General features: G+C 37.9%; 1 protein-coding gene across 3 annotated transcripts in view; it reads right to left on the bottom strand.

Moving 5' to 3' along the window:
* The window catches only part of CCDC141 (coiled-coil domain containing 141), a 73,456-nt gene that overhangs the window by 30,065 nt on the left and 23,840 nt on the right, over positions 1–19,551 (bottom strand). For all 3 annotated transcript variants that reach the window (XM_064167243.1, XM_064167261.1, XM_064167252.1), the window contains exons 7-16: positions 19,023–19,217; positions 14,019–14,191; positions 11,230–11,371; positions 9,474–9,593; positions 7,467–7,658; positions 5,092–5,268; positions 2,877–3,056; positions 1,799–1,924; positions 1,057–1,245; positions 344–523 (exon numbers count right to left, since the gene is read on the bottom strand). In XM_064167243.1, the coding sequence (XP_064023313.1) occupies positions 344–523; positions 1,057–1,245; positions 1,799–1,924; positions 2,877–3,056; positions 5,092–5,268; positions 7,467–7,658; positions 9,474–9,593; positions 11,230–11,371; positions 14,019–14,191; positions 19,023–19,217 (1,674 nt within the window). The remainder of the gene's footprint in view (positions 1–343; positions 524–1,056; positions 1,246–1,798; positions 1,925–2,876; positions 3,057–5,091; positions 5,269–7,466; positions 7,659–9,473; positions 9,594–11,229; positions 11,372–14,018; positions 14,192–19,022; positions 19,218–19,551) is intronic.

Below are 19,551 nucleotides of genomic sequence, written 5' to 3'. Positions count from 1 at the left end.
TCCAGAGTAAAATCCCTTTACAGGTTATTAAAAAAATAAAATGAGATTTCAAAGAAATATTTTTATCTCAATGAAAACAACTTGTAGTGTAACTACGAAAGAATAAGTTTCCTCATTCCTGACCATTTAATTTAATGGCTGTATATCTGACAATTCTGAAAGCAGAAATATAAAAATGATGAGCTGTTTTAAGTTTTCTCTTTGGCTTTCTTTTAAAAGGATGTTAATGATCTATATTTGGTTTTCTCAGAATATACTACATTAGTGTAAGTCTAAAAGCTAGGTCAAATAATTGTCTTTCATATTTATCCTGGATTTCACAGATTATTCTAATTCTACTTACAGGTTGCTGCACTGCAGACAAGATGTCTACTCCCTGGGTAATAATCAGCTTATACAGCTGTCTGATATGTGCATGTTTCTCCTGAGTATTCATAAGGTAGGCTTGAGCACGGTGCACGTTTTCAGGGTTCTCACATATTTCAGGAACGTCCAGTTCTCCTGATTTCAACAGACATTCCAGCTGGAATACATTGAATTGAAAATCAGAATGTGTTCAAAATCATAGAATCAATCAGGTTGGAAGAGACCTCCAAGATCATCCAGACCAACCTATCACCCAGCCCTATCCAGTCAACTAGACCATGGCACTAAGTGCCTCATCCAGGCTTTTCTTGAACACCTCCAGGGACAGTGACTCCACCATCTCCCTGGGCAGCCCATTCCAATGTCAAATCACTCTCTCTCTCCTTTATCCATAACATGTTACTCTAAACTTTGTTGATGTGCATTTAACTAAATAAACTTCAGCTCATATCTGATTTTTATATTAGCCATTTCATGCAATTTCAGATCTCAAATTTTAGTTCTGATCAGTTAATGTGGGATTTTTTTGGGGGAAAAAGCAACAACAACAAAACCACACATACACGTACAGAAAAAGAAAAAAACACCCCACCCTCCAAAAAAAAAAAACCAAACAGAACAAGACATTAAAACCAAAAAGAGTGTAACTATGACAGGAAGAAAGTATGTATCTTAAAATATCATACTCACTTCATTTTTAATGTGATGAAACTTGACTGTCTTGTTGAAAATCTCATTGTATTTTATCATTGTGTCCTCTACTGTTTGATGAAAATGAATAAGCTCACTTACTCCCTCAGAATTCTCTTTCAAAGGAAATCCTTTCTGGCTTGGCAATTCTAATAATTTTATCAGGTACTCAAGCTCAGCATTCAGTTGCTGGAAAAAAAAAAGTTACTCAAATGACACAAACATATTTGAAAGTTTTGCTTTACATTTGATGAGATAGCAACCTACCCATGGTAAATTGCCTTGGGAAAAATCAGTGCTATAATTTACTCTCCATGTATTTTACTTTTTTGCTGTACGTGAATCTCAGCTCTCACCCAGAAAGAGCCTTGGATCAAAACAAGTCCAGCTGACTTGTAGAGAAATGGCAGACTGAATTACTAACACTCAGAGGAGGAAGGAACCTCACTACAACATATATTAGCACCTGATCAGCTCTTAACCCAAATGCATGCAACTTGTACTTTCACCATCCCAATGCTTCTGTGCCATTTTACTACATAGCTAACAGCACACAGGATGCTCTCTGGACAATGAAACTAAAAGGTCTTCTCCCTTGCCATATACACAGATATAACATCTTCCTTCCAGAGAAATAATTTAAAATACAAAACACTGCAACCCTAGACAGAGTGTCTGGGGTCAATGTGAATTTTTACTGTACCAAAAGCAGCTTTTGATGCAACATGCACTTCACTCTCACCTGATACTGTGGTTTCATTTGGTTAAGCTTTTCTTGTAGTTCCAAAACAATCAAAAGGTCAGTTTCGAGGTCAACTGTTGCTGTAAACTGAAGTGACTCTTGCATAATCTCTAATCCATGGGTAGTCTAAAAGATAATCAAACATTTCAGAGCTCTGTCTCTAGTAAATAAATAAATACATAAAATTTAAACTCAAATTAAATTCGTAGTGACTCAAAACAGGCACTCAAAGACTGCCAACAAAATCTATCTGAAATCCTCTGGCTGACAAGAGCGATAAGAAATCTTTAAGACAGCATGTAAAAATGACTCAGATGTTGAGACTTGAGGACTCATATCAACAAGGGGACACAGTATCAAGTTGTGCCGGGGGAAGTATAGGCTGGATGTTAGGAGTTCTTCACATAGAGAGTGATTTGCCATTGGAATGGGCTGCCCAGGGAGGTGGTGGAATCACCATCCCAGGAGGTGTTCAAGAAAAGACTGGATGAGGCATTTGGAGCCATGGTCTAGATGACTGGATAGGGCTGGGTGCTAGGTTGGACTGGATTATCTTGGAGGTCTCTTCCAACCTGGTTGATTCTATGATTCTATGACAGTGTATTTTCTATGATAAAAATTGTAATTTAGTGATAAGTTGCACTAGACAAACATGCCCAGTTCTGCTACTAGCCTAGTTAAGGAACACTGCAGACTGTCGCTGTGACAAGGAGGTTTCAGTCATCTTTCCTTATGAACAGGTCTGGACTTGAGTTTAGTAGCTATTAGGACAGAGTTTAACATAACTATGAAGTTAGAACAAAATAGTGCTTTCTCAAAAGAAAAAAAAAAACAAACAAAAAAAACAACACACCACCCCCAAAAAGCCTAAAATATTGCTGGTATATATGGACTTCATTAAAAATTACAATTAGAAATGGGAACTTAGACTTGTGCATGCTTGAAGAAAAGCAAAAAACAGATAAGAAGTATTTCACATTTCTTGATGACGACCTGAATGAATAGACTGCAGAGAAGTATCATGCTGATCTTCTCCTTAAATGACACAATATATCAGAGGGATTTAGTTACAACTTACAATTTTTAGTTGCTCCTTAAATATCTGGCTCTGTTGCTTGGCAGGTTTTACTTGAGTAATTTTGAAATTCCAGATTGCCCAAAGCTCAGTCAGCTCTTTCTTTTCTTTACTCAGATTAACAATGGTATCTTCTGTTAATCGTACAGATTTTTCCACATTTAATATTAAGCTCTCATTTGCCTGGCAAATAAACAGATACATTTTTATAGAATACAATTGAAACCTAATAACATTAAAGCTGCAACAAAGTTTAATCTAGGAAATAAGAAGTATTTTAGCATAACTTCCTTGGACATCACTGGTTCTGAGTGGCTTTAAATATGCTGTTCCTTTAGAAATAAACATAAATCAAAAACCATTGCACACTAAGGACATGGTTAAATTTAAAGACCTAGAACAGGCCAGCGATGACTGAGTTATTGCCACCTGATGGCTATTTGACATGAAAAACAAATAATTTCTGAATAGACAGAACTGCTCTGAAAGGCCTTTTTGAGAATAGGAACTGGAAATAAGTGGATGGAGAACACTACTTTGTGCTGATAACCAAAGCAGCATCAAAACATGGGAAGATGTGCTAGTTTGAAGCAGGCTAGAATGTTTTGGTGAGAAGAACTAGATCACAGGCTGTGGAAAGAAAACAATGGTGATGTCTACTTCGCTCACAGGCTTGCTAAGAAGTACAGGAACAAGAAATAAAACCATTAGATAACACACACTCAGCATCACTCTCGCTGGGGCTGCTGGCTGAGCTGCATCTCTCTAACCTCACCCTCCATTTTGGGTTAACCCACTTTGCTTCCTAACCTCTGGCCAAATCTCTATTCTTCCTTGGGACTGGGGTAAGGTTGAGAGGGGTAGGGGAAAGGTGAAGGGGTGGTTGGAAGCCCCTCCTGGGAACTTGATGATCTCTTTGGGTCCCTTCCAACCTCTGACATCCTGTGATCCTGTGACTCAGGTTTCTGGGAGGGGAGTTGTGTTTCTGTATTACCTTTTACCTTGTATATTTCTATATATAACTGTATATACTGTAAATATCTGCTTGTATATTGTGCCAGCTGTAAATATCAGCTTCATTAATATTTCCAGAGCCAGCTGAGTCTAGTCTGGGAGATTTCTAACGTGTGAGGGGGGTGGGGAACACCCAAACCACCACAGAAGACTAATTGTTTATTTGTAGCATGGGAACTTAGCATTTAAACATTTGGTGGTTTTTTTTTCTCTTTTTAACAGACTATGTCAGAAATATCAGCAAATGGGATAATGCTGTTTCTGTTTTTCCCATTTCAGAATTTTTCTGTGTGCTTGCAAATTACTTTAATGATCTGTATCTTCAGATACTTAAAAGCCACAACCTAAGAACATCATGGGAACAGAGTAGCAGAAAATACGGTAGCAACATATTTCCAGGTATTTAAGAGAGGAAATAAGGAAATACTGGAATATTTGTTAAGATTTTAAATGATTGCTGAGAAACCTCATATTCACACATATTCAGCTTGTCTTTATATTATCTGTATCTGGCTGCATCCAGCTGTGACAGCAAACACTTCAACCCACATTAACTGTCTGAGCATTTTCCCTCCTTAAGTAGGTTTATCCAGTTCATTTTGCATGCTGCTGTATGTTCTCAACACCAACTCCTCTTCATCACCCTATTGGAACTGCTCCCTTCTCTGTCCTATAAAAACAGAATGAACAGCTGGGTATCCAGGCCACGTACATCAATTAGGATCATTTTAGACACGGTGGCTTAGGGAATGATTGCACATCTCAAATGGTCACCTCACGAAGGGCTGCTGGAAAATTTGATAGGGATACCTAAACAGTGTAGCTGAACCCAAGACAGAATGTCAAGACACCAGGAAGTAGCTCTAGCTCTCACTTCTTTACTAATTGAGTGTAGGAAGTCCTTCTAAAGACTGCCTCTTAGTGGAAGTAAAACAATAGTGTACACGTTTATATTTCCAACATGAATAAATAAGGTACGTGCATAGATATTTGTATGCATGCACTGGATCATTTATTAATGATTATTCCATTATTAATCACAACACTTTTTATATTAGTTATAGTGCCATAAGCACTTAATACTTAAGTACTTTTAAAGTGCATTGCAGCATTAGTTCCTTTAAAGGTAGGTCACAGAACTAGGATTAGGCCTGACCACAGACATACATAAAATACTCAATACCATTTATCAGATTATACTCACCACATTTACTAAATTAAGAAAACTGCAACCTATGTTTTGTGTGGAAAAAATCTTCCTTATAGCCTTTTGCCACTGGGTATTAGCTGACTCCACAACATTTTTATTTTCGGCCTCCCCTTTTGTTTGTAGTGGTTCTGATTTATAGAATTTCTTCAGATTTTGAATATCATCGTTCACCTACACAGAGACAGTAAGTATCAAAAAACAAATAAGAAAATTATCTATTATAATCAGAAGGTAAACAGAAATGATCACATTGAATAGCAGCCTCTGAACCCTATCCAGGCTTTAAAATCTCTGATTCTTCCTAAAATCCATAAAAATAATAAGTAACAAAAAAGTTTTGAATAACTTGTAAATCAGCCAGTAGCAAGCAAATATGGGCAATGAGAGAGTCATTAGACACTGGAATGGGCTGCCCGGGGAGGTGGTGGAGTCGCCATCCCTTGGGCAGTTCAAGGCAGGACTGGATGTGGCACTTGGTGCCATGGTCTAGACTTGAGCTCTGTGAGGTCTCTTCCAACCCTGATGATACTGTGATACTGTAATTTGTTACATTCCAGTTATGTATCATTACATGGGTATTATATGCTGGTGTTTCAGTGCAAAGGTTTTCACAGGTCTGTTTAATGTTAATTGAAGTTAGCAATAACCAGATTTAGATGTAATCCAAATTTTTGTCGGTTTCTATCCAAATAAATAAATCAATCCTATGACAAATTTTATCTGATAGCTTCTATTCTGGTCTCAATTTCTTTCTAAATATAAAAAACACCCCAGTGTTGTAGAATCTCAGAATAAGTATTTCATCAAACCAAAAATGAACTGTCCTTGGTCTCATTAGCACAGCTAACAAAATTATGTTGATATTGAACTGATTACGATTTCAGGTAGAGCTGGTTTGTGCTTAATCTTTAAACTCCATCAGATGAGTTAGCACTTCAGTGAAAGTAATGTAAAACAATAATAAATATCTGTATCAACATCTTCTAATATGATAAATATCTATGTCAACATCTTCTTTGAATTTTGGATTTTTTAATTATCCAAAGGAAAATCAATACAATGAGCCAGAGTTCATACACAACTATTTTCACTGTGTATACGAGTGCACATGCACACAGGAGAAAAAGTAAAAATTAAATTGTAATACTTCTTACAATATTGATTTAAGTCAGTAGAAAATGTGTATATAGACTAATCATGTTCATGCAACTTCAGTGACCAGAGCTGCATGCCCTGTGTTGTGGTAGGCCTGATGGGCCAGAAATAGGCTTATACATGTACTTGCCCAGGCATGTTTTAGTTCTGTAGTAAACACGGTACACATGCTTAGCTTGTGCCTGCCTTGTGCCAAATTAGGGTAAAACAAGCCTATGGTTTCGACCAATATGGTCAGTCTTGGCTAACGGCCATTCCGATTGGCTATTCTCTGTCCAAAGGGCAATTAATATCAGCCCACATTGATAAAAGAAATACGCAGGTAAATACAATGTGCTCTGCCATTCTATTCATGCCTGCTTTTGCCTGCTGCTATTGCTCTCTGCCTTACTGTTTACCTGCACTGTTTACCAGGAACAGGCTCTAAATGCATCCATGTGATCAGCCTACATATCCAGCGTGACATCATGCTGAGACTGCATGTCGCAGGACACCCTGCCTGCACCTGAAAGTCTCCTGCCAACATGAGAAGTCCTGGAGATACACAGATCATCCAGAGGAGCCAGGCGACAAGGTCAGAGATTGTCTGCCTCCTTTCCCCAGGCATCTGGGAAGAATCAAGTCTCAGCAGCCAACAAGACAGAGTTTCCTGAAAGCATTCTGGCACTGTCTGGGACTGTGGCTAGCCCTGCGATTTGGGTAATAATTTTGTGAGTAAATACTTAAAGCCTCTTTGTAATTCTCCATTGTCTTCTGCCACAAGCAGGAAAGAGCTACTTGAGTCCATCTAGTGGGTAAGCCATATTTTGACCATGAGCAGTATTTGGCCACAAGAACATTCTCTTCCAGTTCTATTAATGTTTATATATTTTGCTGATTATTACTAGGTCTAATTATCTGCAAAATGTTCCCATGACCATGTGAAGAACCGATTATTATTAAAATTAGTGGTTGGGTGTAGCAAGAGTTCTGAATATCAAAATTAATAAACAATATTATATTGGAGGAAAAAATACCATCTCACACCAATTAATTTGCCCTTCGTAACACCCTGATGGAACAAAAATCCTTTAAAGTAGAAAGGAGCTAACAAAGGGTTGCAGTGCTTCCATGGTACTGCGTCTACAAGATTTGTCTTAGTTATCTAAATGCACATTTTTCACTTGTAGTATTTTCACAGTCTCCTCAGAGCATGAATAAGTTTAAACAGTTACCTCTGTAGCTGACTTCAAAAAGGCCACGTAAGTTCTGAGAATTTCTAGTTTTGAACAGATTGTTTTTTCCATTTTCTTCAGTTCTACATTCAGAACATCAATTCGGCTAGTGAAAGCTGCCACCTGCTCAGGTTCAAATGCTTCAATATCTTTGATGATTCTTTCAGCAGCTTCCAGTTCACGTGAAATTTCCTTTGAGGGTAGAAGCACAGAAGGATACATATAATGACTTCAAAGGATTTGATCTCACATTGTTAACTTTCAATGGTATTGCTTTCTTATGCATAATTCAATTACTTAAAGAGGATATTTTACAGTGAAAACAACCATTTCTTCCCTAAAATCTATGAATGTAGATATTAAGATATCTATTTTCACTGGGGAAAAAAAAGGGGGGGGGGGGTAGGAATCTTAGTATTCAGATTAAGTAAATCACTTACAGTGTAAGAATGGAAACAGAAGCATTCCATATGGGAACATCGATAGCCAGAATCAATACGATTCCTTTAATAAGCAGTATAGCCCAATTTTATGAACTGATGTTCTTGAGTCTAAATCCCTCTTAACTGCTTGCCTGATACTCAAATCCCATAGAAGAATTCAGTGTCCACTTTAGAATAAGACTCACAAGTCTGCTGCTTTAATTGGATTCATTTATTATTTCAATTATTAATTTATCCTTGTAGCACTTATGAATCTTGGTTCCACTCATGCCTTCATTCTTGAATCAATAATTGTTTCCTAGCTCCAGACTAATTGTTGCCCATCAAGCTTGACTGCACTACATTCCAACACAAATTACTGGCCTTACTTGCAGCAAATCTGCAGAAATAGATGGAGATCTAGCAGTGGTTTGTATCAGTAACTGCATCAACTGCTCAACCCTAGAATAGAGTCACAGGATGCTGTGTGAGCAAGAGCCAAGTTACTAACATTTTCCATGATTAAGCTGGCATTCTTGTTTTCAGATTCACTGTCTTAACTCACAGCTTCATATATCTATGCCTATCATTTATCTGCTTTTATATATTTAACCTAGTAACAGTGTACCTACCCCAGCATTCACCCAAATGAACAAACTAGCATAGCACACAAATAATAAGCTGCTATTGTCAGAGCAGACTGTACACTATAACTAGTAAAGGTTACAACAAATAAAGGTAACACACTGGCATGCAAACATTTGGCAGAAAGGAAACTAAAAATTATTATACAGTCTTGTGGAATAAAAAGAGGCCTTTGCTCTTGAACTTTGCTCTTTCTATGTGCTTTCTAGAATTTGTTTAAAGTGAATTTAATTTCTCCTAGTCTCCTTTTTCTTCAGCTTAGTCATGAAATAAACACCTATGTCAAGACTATGGTGAGGATTCAACTGGTTTTAAGACACTTTCAGATACTCCAGGACTTGCACAGGAGTTGGAAAGGCCCTGGACATGGTTTAAAAATAACCTCATCTGTGCTACAGACCCAAGCGCTGCAGTGCTTTCCATACCATCGCTGCATTCCCTACATAACTAATGCGTATCTGATGGCAACTTTACAGCTCCCTTCAAGCTTTCTCCACCTGGAAACTGCTCCTCTTTTTTTTCCCCCTTTTTTTTTTTCCATGATTCATCACTTTTATTCAGCATGATAAGCCACAAGAAAAGTTTTCCATGGCTCTAAGGCACTGACTTGGTACCTGGGGAGTAGCAACCCTTATTTGAAGATCCTTCCTAGAAAGGGTTGATACTGAAATCTTGAGGTAGCAACAAAAAGTGCAATGAGATTGACAAAATGGAGATAACCAAGGATATCAGGAGAGCTAACTTGTATTGCTATCAGCGGCTTTGTTGATTAGCTAAGTTTTTAAAGTGTACTATAAACATATTTTCTTTTAACAATGCAAATGAATCTCTCAGTCTCTCTCTTTATTTAGAATTACATACATCATGCATTTGTTTCTAAAAGGTACTTAATATTATTAAAACTTCTTTTTGTTTTGGTGGGTTTTTGTTTGTTTTTTACCTTTGTTTCTTTTGCCAATTCAAGGTGTTTGTTCAAAACTCTTTCTGCCTCGGACAAATATGAACCAATCTCCACACCAACTGCAAGCACCGGGGTGATGTTTTTAATCAGCTGTGATACCTTTAATTGAAAACATTGTTTAAACAGTTAGTTTATACAAGTAGTCCATATTGAAACAACTTAAAACATCATTTTACACAGGAAAAAAAAGTGAAGTAACATTTGTCTGTTGGTGTTTAGACTATGAAATTCAGGAATGAAAACATAAAGAGAAATATACTACTTCTCTTAGGAAAAAGTTGACACTCATGGTGTCTAAGAAAACTCTAAGTCAGAATTTAAGAAAGAAACTTTTCTGTTTATTCTCATTTTGTTGTTGGTGCTTTCCTTTGGATTTGCTTTTGGTTGGTGGGTGATTTTTGGGGGGTTTTTGTTTGTGTGGTTTGGGGTTTTCCTTAATTTGTTAGGTTTTGTTTCCATTTGTTTCTTCTGGGGATAGAGGGGTCCCAAAAAGTACATTTAAAGTTTCTCTACCAAGACAAGAAACGTATTTCTGTGCAGATACATTTACACAACTCCATTTAATTGTCACTGTAAGATGTTATACATGCATGATGATAACAAAGCACATTATGAAAGGCAAGGGCAGAAGATACCAGATATAGCATATTATATAGTTATTATTAGACACATGAATTCACATGTGCCGTGTATTTTAAGTCTCTATTGGTCGGGGTTGAAACCTTATTAAGTGAAGCTCAGAGATAGTTGAATCTAGCACCAGATTCTTGAGGATAGATTGCATTAGCAAGGTGTTGGAATGAAAAGTATTTTGCTTAGTAGGAATATAACAATAAGCACTGTTTACTGCAATGAAAGATAACATACATAAATCTTAAAACTGCTCTCTAATGCAAGACTGGAACAATGTGATTAGAACAAACTGCAGAAGGAAATCATGTGGCAAAGCTGAAGCCTACGCTTTGAGCAAAAATTACCTTCCGAATAAGAAATTTCAGCCTAAGAGTCACAATATCCTGATGACATAATTTCTACACAACTAACAGCAGCTGAAATGAAGTATTTTCTTTTTTTTTTTTAATTAAACAAAATAAACTCAGGAATATTTTCTGGTCTATGCATAGAGGTTTCCTTAATATTAATCTGGATAAAAGATTGTATTTTTAGGTTCAGATTTACACATGTAACCTCATTTAGGAGCCCTATGCTTATTCTCTCTCTGACAAGCCATTACTACAGAGCATTCAGCTGCTTCAAGAAGGTTGTGATGTCATTAATGCATCAGTACTTTAATGAATAAACGGATTTTTTTGTCATAAGCACAATCTCTTCAGCCTCACTGAAAATTTGCTGTGGTCCACAGCTGCCATGCTTATTATTGCTCAGTTTTGCCACACTTCTATTTTTATCTTCAGACAAATACGAAAGACAGAAACAGCATAGGAAACCTGCACACAGGTCACAATCTTGATTGCTCAATTCTTCTCCAAAATAAGAAATTATAATAGCTCATTATTTTCCTAGCAAAATGCTCTCATGAAACAACTGAACTTTCAGAACAGATTTAGATTAAATTGTACTGATAGCAGCACTCAGCATTCTAACTACAATTGTGTGCTCCCTAGCAAACCAACATTTTTGCAGTTGAGCCAGCTGTAATACTCACATAGCTAAATTATGGAAATGCAATAAACTGATAATTAATGCATTAAGTAGAAGATGTGTCATGACATACCTTACTTAGATGATCTTCAAGTGAGGCAGTCCATTGTTGTTTCTTCAAAATAAGTTCTTTAAAGTCTGTACACTGCCTGGGTAATTGATCTACTCTTCTTTTAACATACCCCATCATTTTCTGAATTCCTGCCACCCAAGTGCTAAAATGGGAAAATAGAACTGTTATTTCTCATTTTAACTCAACATGCAGAATGATATTTTTAATAATAATACCTTTTTCTGTAATTTTGTATGACAAAAAAATACTAATTTTAAACTAATGGTTTGAGTGTTACTCACCCCCCACACTTAAGAAAATCACCCAGACTAGACTCAGCCAAGCTGGAAATTGAGAATGAAACTTTATATTTACAGCTTAGCACTATATACAAACAGGTATTTACAGAAACACAACAGCCCTCCCCGAAACCAGAGTCCTCAGGAGGGGTTTCCAACCACTCTTCCACCTCCTTGCCACCCCTCTACCTTATCACAGATTTTGCCTTATGTTCAAGGTGAGTTTGGAGAATCGGCCAAGGAGGGTAGGAAGCAGACAGATTAGACAAGAAGTCAGGGAGAGAAGGGAGGCAGCCAGAGCCAGAGAGCAACTCTGTTATGTTTTTGTTCTTGTTTTCATACATCTCAGCAAGCCTATGAGTGAAGTAGGCATCACCATTGTTTCCTTTTCGCAGCCTATGATCTAATTCTCCTCACCAAAATATTCTAGCTAGCTTCAAACTAGCACAAACTGTGACACTTAAAAGAAAAAATAGGAGAAATATTGAAGTCCAAAGAAAATGGATAATGAGTAGGATACAGAAATGACATTTCCAAGATAAATAATTTATCACCTACATACGTTAGGCATACATGCCAGATAACCTGAACCACAGAGAAACACCTCATTTCACAAATAATTGTGATTTTATTTATCTATTTAAAGACTAAAACTACAAATAGAACAGTCTGAAAAGAGTGAAAATAGTAATTTTTTTTTTTATTAGGACTTTCAAATATTTCTGTGTTTTTACAGTAACTGGAAAGAGAAAGCCATGTACACTCTAAGTCAACACTTCCTTGAAGCTGCTTCTTTAACAGAGTCAACACTTTAAAAAACAGTAACTTTTTCATACCTTTAAACATTTAGTGTAAGAGAAGCAATTCACAATCTGAATACTTGAGGCAGTCCTCTTCAAATTGCATAGAAGTTACCACATACAATTAAGATCCAAGTTTTGATATTAAACAAAATAAACTCACATATCAATTGACTCACTACCGAAATTTGTTCATCATTAAGAATATTTGTACCATGTTTTTCATTACTTCAGTTTCATCAGAAACTTACATTAATGCAGGTAATTATTCAGTTTCTTCCTTTGACCTCTAAAATGAAAGGCACTTTTCCCCTCACTTCAGATCTGATTCAGAGTTAAATTCTGCAACCTCAAAAAACCCCTTTATCTATGCTACTAACATGAATTATGGTATTAATAGACTGTTCTTTCTTAATCAGATCCAAGAACTGGTCACAAAGAGAAACCAAAATTGAAGTCCTTTTGAGAGAGTAGGTGGCTTCAAATTTTGTAAATTACTTCCTCAAATATTAACATCCTGTTAGTTTTATCCTTAAGTTCTAGAAATATCATTCATTTGTTTCAGTACTCCTTCAAATGAGGTGTGTTTAAAAACAACTACTTCTACTAGCACCACTCTAAAGAAAGCAGATTTATAGCTTTTTGAAAATGATAATTTAGATCTCACTAAAATCTTTGGAAGTATCATTGGTTACCATGAGCTAACACAGAATTTCTTAGATTGGAAAAGACCTTCAAGGTCACTGAGTCCAATCATTAGTTTCACACTGACAAGTCCTTGACTAAACCAAATCCCTCAGCACAATATCTAATCACTATGAAGTGCTATGGTTGGAAAGGAGCACCAGGATCATCCAGTCCAACCTTCATCCCAGCATCCTTAATCACTAGACCATAGCCTCAAGCACCACATCCACTCTTTTTTTTTTAAACACCTCCAGAGATGGCAACTCCACCACCTCCCTGGGCAGCCTGTTCCAGTGCCTGACCATCCTCTCAGTAAAGAAATTCTTCTCAACATCCAACCTAAACCTCCCCTGATGCAACTTGAGGCTATTTCCTCTTGTCCTATCATTAGTAATTCAGGAGGAGAGACAGTCTCCAGCCTCACTACAACCTCTTCTTAGGCAGTTGTGGAGGGCTATAAGGTCCCCTCTTCTCAGCCTCCTCTTCTCCATACTAAACAACTCCAGTTCCCTCAGCCGTTCCTCATAGGTCATGTTTTCCAGACCTCTCACCAGCCTCATTGCCCTTCTCTACATCCATAAAATACAGTTCTTAGACTTACAGACAAACGAATTGGATGGCAAACTATAGTTCTTTTAAAAGGACAAAACTTCCTGACAGTGTAGTTTTTGTAGAAGTAAGATGTAATTTTTTTCTCCCCGTTTTTTTCCTAGCTGATCTTAATTTTTAAAATATGACAGCTGAACAATCACATTTACCAATATTTTAATTCTTAAAAGCTCTAGGATTGAGAGGTAGACCTGCCTTCCATCACCTTTTCTACAATCTATTGCTCTTCCAATGGGAGTTGGCTTGTATAAATACCAGCAGATAAGTACAGTAGAAACCTTGAGTTTCATGTCCTTTAAATACATATCTTAGTTAACTACCCTGGCTCTAAATGTAGATTGATTCTAACTAGTCCAGTTATAAGGCAACAGAGACATGGAGAAACGCAGAAAATACACAAAAAGGGATGAAATACCTGTGAGAGTCTGATTTATTAACTAAAGTTTGTCCCTTCTGCAAGGCACTCCTTGTGCAAACTTGTATTGTTTCTTGTATTTCCTCATACTTCACTGTCAAGACAGGCAAATGTAAGCCTTCTGAATTAAAGATTTTAATGTAATTCTCAATATCCTCAAGACCATCAAGCACCTGCAAATAAATAAATAGGTTGTGAATTTCTCTGTTTAAAATGTGCATGCATATTCTTTCTTGTAAATAGGTAATTAATAGACATTTAATATTTGACTTTTTTTCAGGAATGAAAAATATTACTTAATTTAGATCTTGACATTCATAGACTCTGTGATGATTTGGGAGTTATCTGCTCTTCTACTCTTATGAAATCACCCAGACTAGACTGGGCCGAGATGGAAGTTAAGGAATGAAGCTTTGTATTTGCAGCTTAGCACAACATACAAACAGGTATTTACAGTTCATCAGAACATGCAGAAATATGCAAGGGTAATACAGAAACACAGCACTCCTCCCAGAAACTAGCACAGATTCATACAGCGGATTCATACAGTGTTTGGGTTGGAAGGGACATTAAAGATCATCTATTTCCAAGGCCCTTGCCTTGGGCAAGAGCACCTTCCACTAGATCAAGTTGTTCAAGGCCTCATCCAATCTGGCCCTGAACACCCCCTAGAGAGGGGTTATCCATGACCTCCCTGGGCAACCTGTTCCAGTGTTTAACCACCCTCACTGTAAAGAATTTCTTCTTAATATCTAGTCTAAATCCACCCTCATCAAGCTTCAGTCCTTTCCCTCTTGTCTTCTCACTACAAGCCTTCATAAAACATCCCTTCTCGCCTTTCCTGTTGGCCCGCTTCAGGTACTGGAAGGCTGCTATAAGGCCTGCCAGGTGCCTTTTCTTCTCCAGGCTGAACAGGCCCATGTGTCCCAGCCTGTCCCACAGGAAAGGTGCTCCAGCCCTCCGATCATCTTCAGAGATTGGTTTTAATTGACTTTGCATGGCCCAGAAGAACATATGCACAAATATAAAGTTGTCACAAATAGGGGTGCACAAAATCATGATTTCTCTTTTATCTCAGAGTCACCCAGGTTGGAAGAGACTTCCAAGAGGCTTTGCTTCAACACCTCCAGGGACTGCGACTCCACCACCTCCCTGGGCAGCCCATTCCAATGCCAATCACTCTCTCTGTTAAGATCTTCCTCCTAACATCCAGCCTAGACCTCCCCTGGCACAACTCGAGACTGTCCCCTTGTTCAATTGCTGCTTGCCTGGCAGAAGAGACCAACCCCCACCTGGCTACAGCCTCCCTTCAGGTGGTAGTAGACAGTAATGAGATCATCTCTGAGCCTCCTCTTCTCCAGGCTAAACACCCCCAGCTTCCTCAGCCTTGTATTTTTTTTCAGGAATAATCATGTCTGTTAGATATACTAAAGCAGAACCAAAATAATGAGAGTAATAACAGCACACCAGCACTCAAGTTTTTAAGTGCATTTCTAAGAAGTCATGACAAAATTCATCCTCCTTTTAACATTTTAAATATATCAAACATTTTGCCAAAAAGTCAACTAAGTTTGCTTTTGTTGAACAGGTGGACTTTGATTTTGCACATATACAGTTTTGGGTTTGTTATGCCTATACTCTCTTTTCCCTTATTTTCCAAATTTAATATTAAAGAATCATAGGAAAGTTGTAAAGTGTTCAAGGATGATTGAAAACTAAGAAGCATTTCAGGAGGAGTTAACTACTGAGACAGACTTATGTATGTATGGCTAGATGACATATTTAACGATGTAAGTAGCAAATGCAAGCATGTAGTTTGAGTATTGCAAAAAAGCAGTAAGAAAATTCTGTATCATTGCCACAGTTAATGTTTCAAAGAGGAACATAATTAGGATGGTAACTGGACAAAAGATTTAGATCCAAACTGGGATGAAGGGGAAAAAAAAACACAACTGAAATCAGGTATGATCTGTAGATTGTCTTCCTATTCTGAATGCTTTGCACGTTCCTAAGTCTGTACTTTCAAGGAGAGATATTGTGTTTCATTGCCTGCCTTCTCAGTGCTGTTACAACTTCAATCAATTGAGGCTGTAAAGAAATATGTTTCCTGATGTTCAAATTAAGTTGCTAGTAGAAAATCTGATTATGGTAAGATATTATCTGGATTGACTTTTTTTCCATAGCAGCTGCTGCAGTCACTGGAAGTTCTATACTCTTCCTATTCTGCTGACACTATGAGGTCCTAAACTCAGTCTTTCAGGTGCTCAACCAAATCAATTTTAAACAGTCTGCTTCTATCTCAGTTTTCAAGATTCAGCATAATGTGTATATCTCTGCTCATTGTTGTTTCTTTTATAACATAGGCACGTTATGATATTGACAAAAGAATACAAGAAGAGCTTCATCTCTACATGCAACTCTGATACCAGGGAATAAAATGAATAAGACTTTGAAAATTCTGTTGTTTAATCTATCAGCTGATAACATAAAAATGCTTTGAAACTTATATATTCACAAGTTAAAGGCACCAGAGAGTTATAATTAGTTATCTTAATGTTTTACACTAATGACAGGATGAGTTGTTTGTTTGTTTGTTTTCATTTTAATGTGGAAGATTAGCTGGGAAAAATCAGTAGTTATGCTAGCAAAAACTTATGAGCTATAATTAAGATAAACATCAGCATGCTGAAGATAACATGAACTTAATTCTTTGGAATTAAAATAATATCTCTCTTACCTAAGCCATTTTGGACAATTAAATTAAAATCATAGAATCACAGAATCATAGAATCAACCAAGTTGGAAGAGACTTCCAAGATCATTCAGTCCAACCTAGCATCCCACCCTGTCCAATGAACTAAACCATGGCACTAAATGCATCAGACAGGCTTTTCTTGAACACCTCCACAGTGTGACTCCACCACCTCCCTGGGCAGACCACTCCCATGGCAAATCACTCTATCTGTTAAGATCTTCCTCCTAACATCCAGCCTACACCTCCCCTGGCACAGCTTGAGACTGTGTCCCCTTGTTCTGTTGCTGGTTGCCTGGGAGAAGAGATCAACTCCCACCTGGCTACAGCCTCCCTTCAGGTAGTTGTGGAAAGCAATGAGGTCACCCTGAGCCGCCTCTTCTCCAGGCTAAACAACCCCAGCTCCCTCAGCCTTTCCTCACAGGACTGTGTTCCAGGCCCCTCACCAGCTTTGTCACTGTTAATTAAAAAAAACACTTTGTAACTAATCCAAATGTCTTTTAAAAAGGATCATTAGCCCTTCTCAAATCCCCATTTTAAGTGACAATAAAAAATTACAGACTTACTGGAGCAAAAGTCATCTCTCACTTCAAGGGTCTGTAAATAATTTCAATGAGTATTATTTACATATTGCTTTAAAAAATAAAATAATACCAAAGAAAAATACCAAAGAACGTAGTAGAGGTTAAAGTGAGTTGTGATACAGCCCCATCTGGTGCTCAAGATGAAAACAAGCAAGGGCAAAATCTTGAGGAGCTATTTTTCAGCACGTTTGGCAGAGCTACTTAAGAGATATATGAAGATTACCGTTGTAACTAGTTCTGGAAATAATTTGTTCCAAAACTTCTATGAACAATCTGCAAACAATGCACTTAAAAAGATACTAAACCATCATTTGGTCTTTGGACATTTTAAAATGTAAATGTTTTTAATTAGTCTTCTAACAAAAAGGTTTGGGGGAAAAACGTTTGCATTACTGTGTTGATGTACGTAACAATGTGGGAATGGAGTGAAGAGAATAATAACAGATGGATTGTGACCTTGGTTCTCACAAGCAGCTGGGTAACTTATCTCAGAAGGGAGAGATAACGGACTCCTCGTTAATGAGGAAAACAAGGCGTGGTTTATGCTGATGGAGTGGGTTGTCCTTGACTAATTATGCTAACATGTAGGCATGTGCTTTGTGCCCTGAGGGGATATATTGAGAGCTGAAATGATCAATAAACGCCTCTGGCATCATTCATATTGAATTGTCTGGAGTCCATGTGGCCTTGCCTTTGATCACACTGATCTGTGGGGCTCTGACCACATTCCTGTGGCAAGCTAATCAGGTTGTCAGCAGGAGCAGGGAGGTCATTCTGCCCCTGTACTCTGCACTGGTTAGACCACACCTTGAGTACTGTGTTCAGTTCTGGGCCCCCCAGTTTAGGAGGGACATTGAGATGCTTGAGCATGTCCAGAGAAGGGCGACGAGGCTGGTGAGAGGCCTTGAGCACAGCCCTACGAGGAGAGGCTGAGGGAGCTGGGATTGTTTAGCCTGGAGAAGAGGAGGCTCAGGGGTGACCTCATTGCTGTCTACAACTACCTGAGGGGTGGTTGTGGCCAGGAGGAGGTTGCTCTCTTCTCTCAGGTGGCCAGCACCAGAACAAGAGGACACAGCCTCAGGCTGTGCCAGGGGAAATTTAGGCTGGAGGTGAGGAGAAAGTTCTTCACTGAGAGAGTCATTGGACACTGGAATGGGCTGCCCGGGGAGGTGGTGGAGTCGCCGTCCCTGGGGCACTTTAAGGCAAGATTGGACGTGGCACTTGGTGCCATGGTCTAGCCTTGAGCTCTGTGGTAAAGGGTTGGACTTGGTGATCTGTGAGGTCTCTTCCAATCTTGGTGATACTGTGATAACACAACTTACTTTTATAATATGGTAAGCCAAACATATAAATTGTTCCAATAACTTATTTTTTCACTGTCTGGAAAACAGACATGCTGGAAATTGACAAAGTCTGACATCTGACTGTGGTTATGCTACTAAAATTCCCCTGCCCGTATAGGTATTTTTCTAGACTGTACAGTGCATGACATATCCAATGGGAGGAATTGTCTATTGTCCTTGATTTTTTTTCAAAGGGTAATTAGATGTACAATTTTCAATTCCAGATTGTTTAGCAAATTGTTTGAGTAATCTCACATATATCAGCCTTTAAGAGCACACAGGCAGTTTTATTATCAGGCTATTACAGGCTTGGCTTCTTACCAACCTTCGCAGCAGTATGAAAGAAGTCATTTGCCTCTTGTAGCAGAGCTTTCCTTTCTTCCATATGGAGGCACACTTCTTCTCTCAACAGGCAGATTTTCTGATTCGAAACCTTTAGATGTTCTTTTTCTGTGTAGTCCTCCGAAAGCAAGATCTTAAGTGCTTCAGCTTCCAGTTGTTCCACAGTGGAAGTCCATTCCTAACAGGGAAAATTTCATACAAATACAAAAACAATATACCTTAATAATAATGATAACAGGAACAAAGACATCATCAGGAAAATCTGTATCACATCTATAGGTCTGAAAGTAATCACCATTTAAAATAGTATTTTTACTAGAAGAGATTTCTCAGCAACCTATAGATTTAGTTATAGTTTATAGTTCTCAGTATTGGCATTCCACATCCTTTGGCACAGTTTCAAAAGAAGAAGTAGCAGTTACTGGTGTGTTTGTGTGATAGTTTGAAGACAGCTGAAATATTTTGGTGAGAAGAATTAGACTGTAGTCTATCAAAAGGAAAGAATGGTGATG

Source organism: Pogoniulus pusillus, chromosome 2 (genome assembly GCF_015220805.1).
Source record: "Pogoniulus pusillus isolate bPogPus1 chromosome 2, bPogPus1.pri, whole genome shotgun sequence".
NCBI classification, from domain to species: Eukaryota; Metazoa; Chordata; class Aves; order Piciformes; family Lybiidae; genus Pogoniulus; species Pogoniulus pusillus.
The sequence above is the reverse complement of the archived record's forward strand: the minus strand, read 5'-3'. Positions and strand labels throughout refer to the sequence as shown.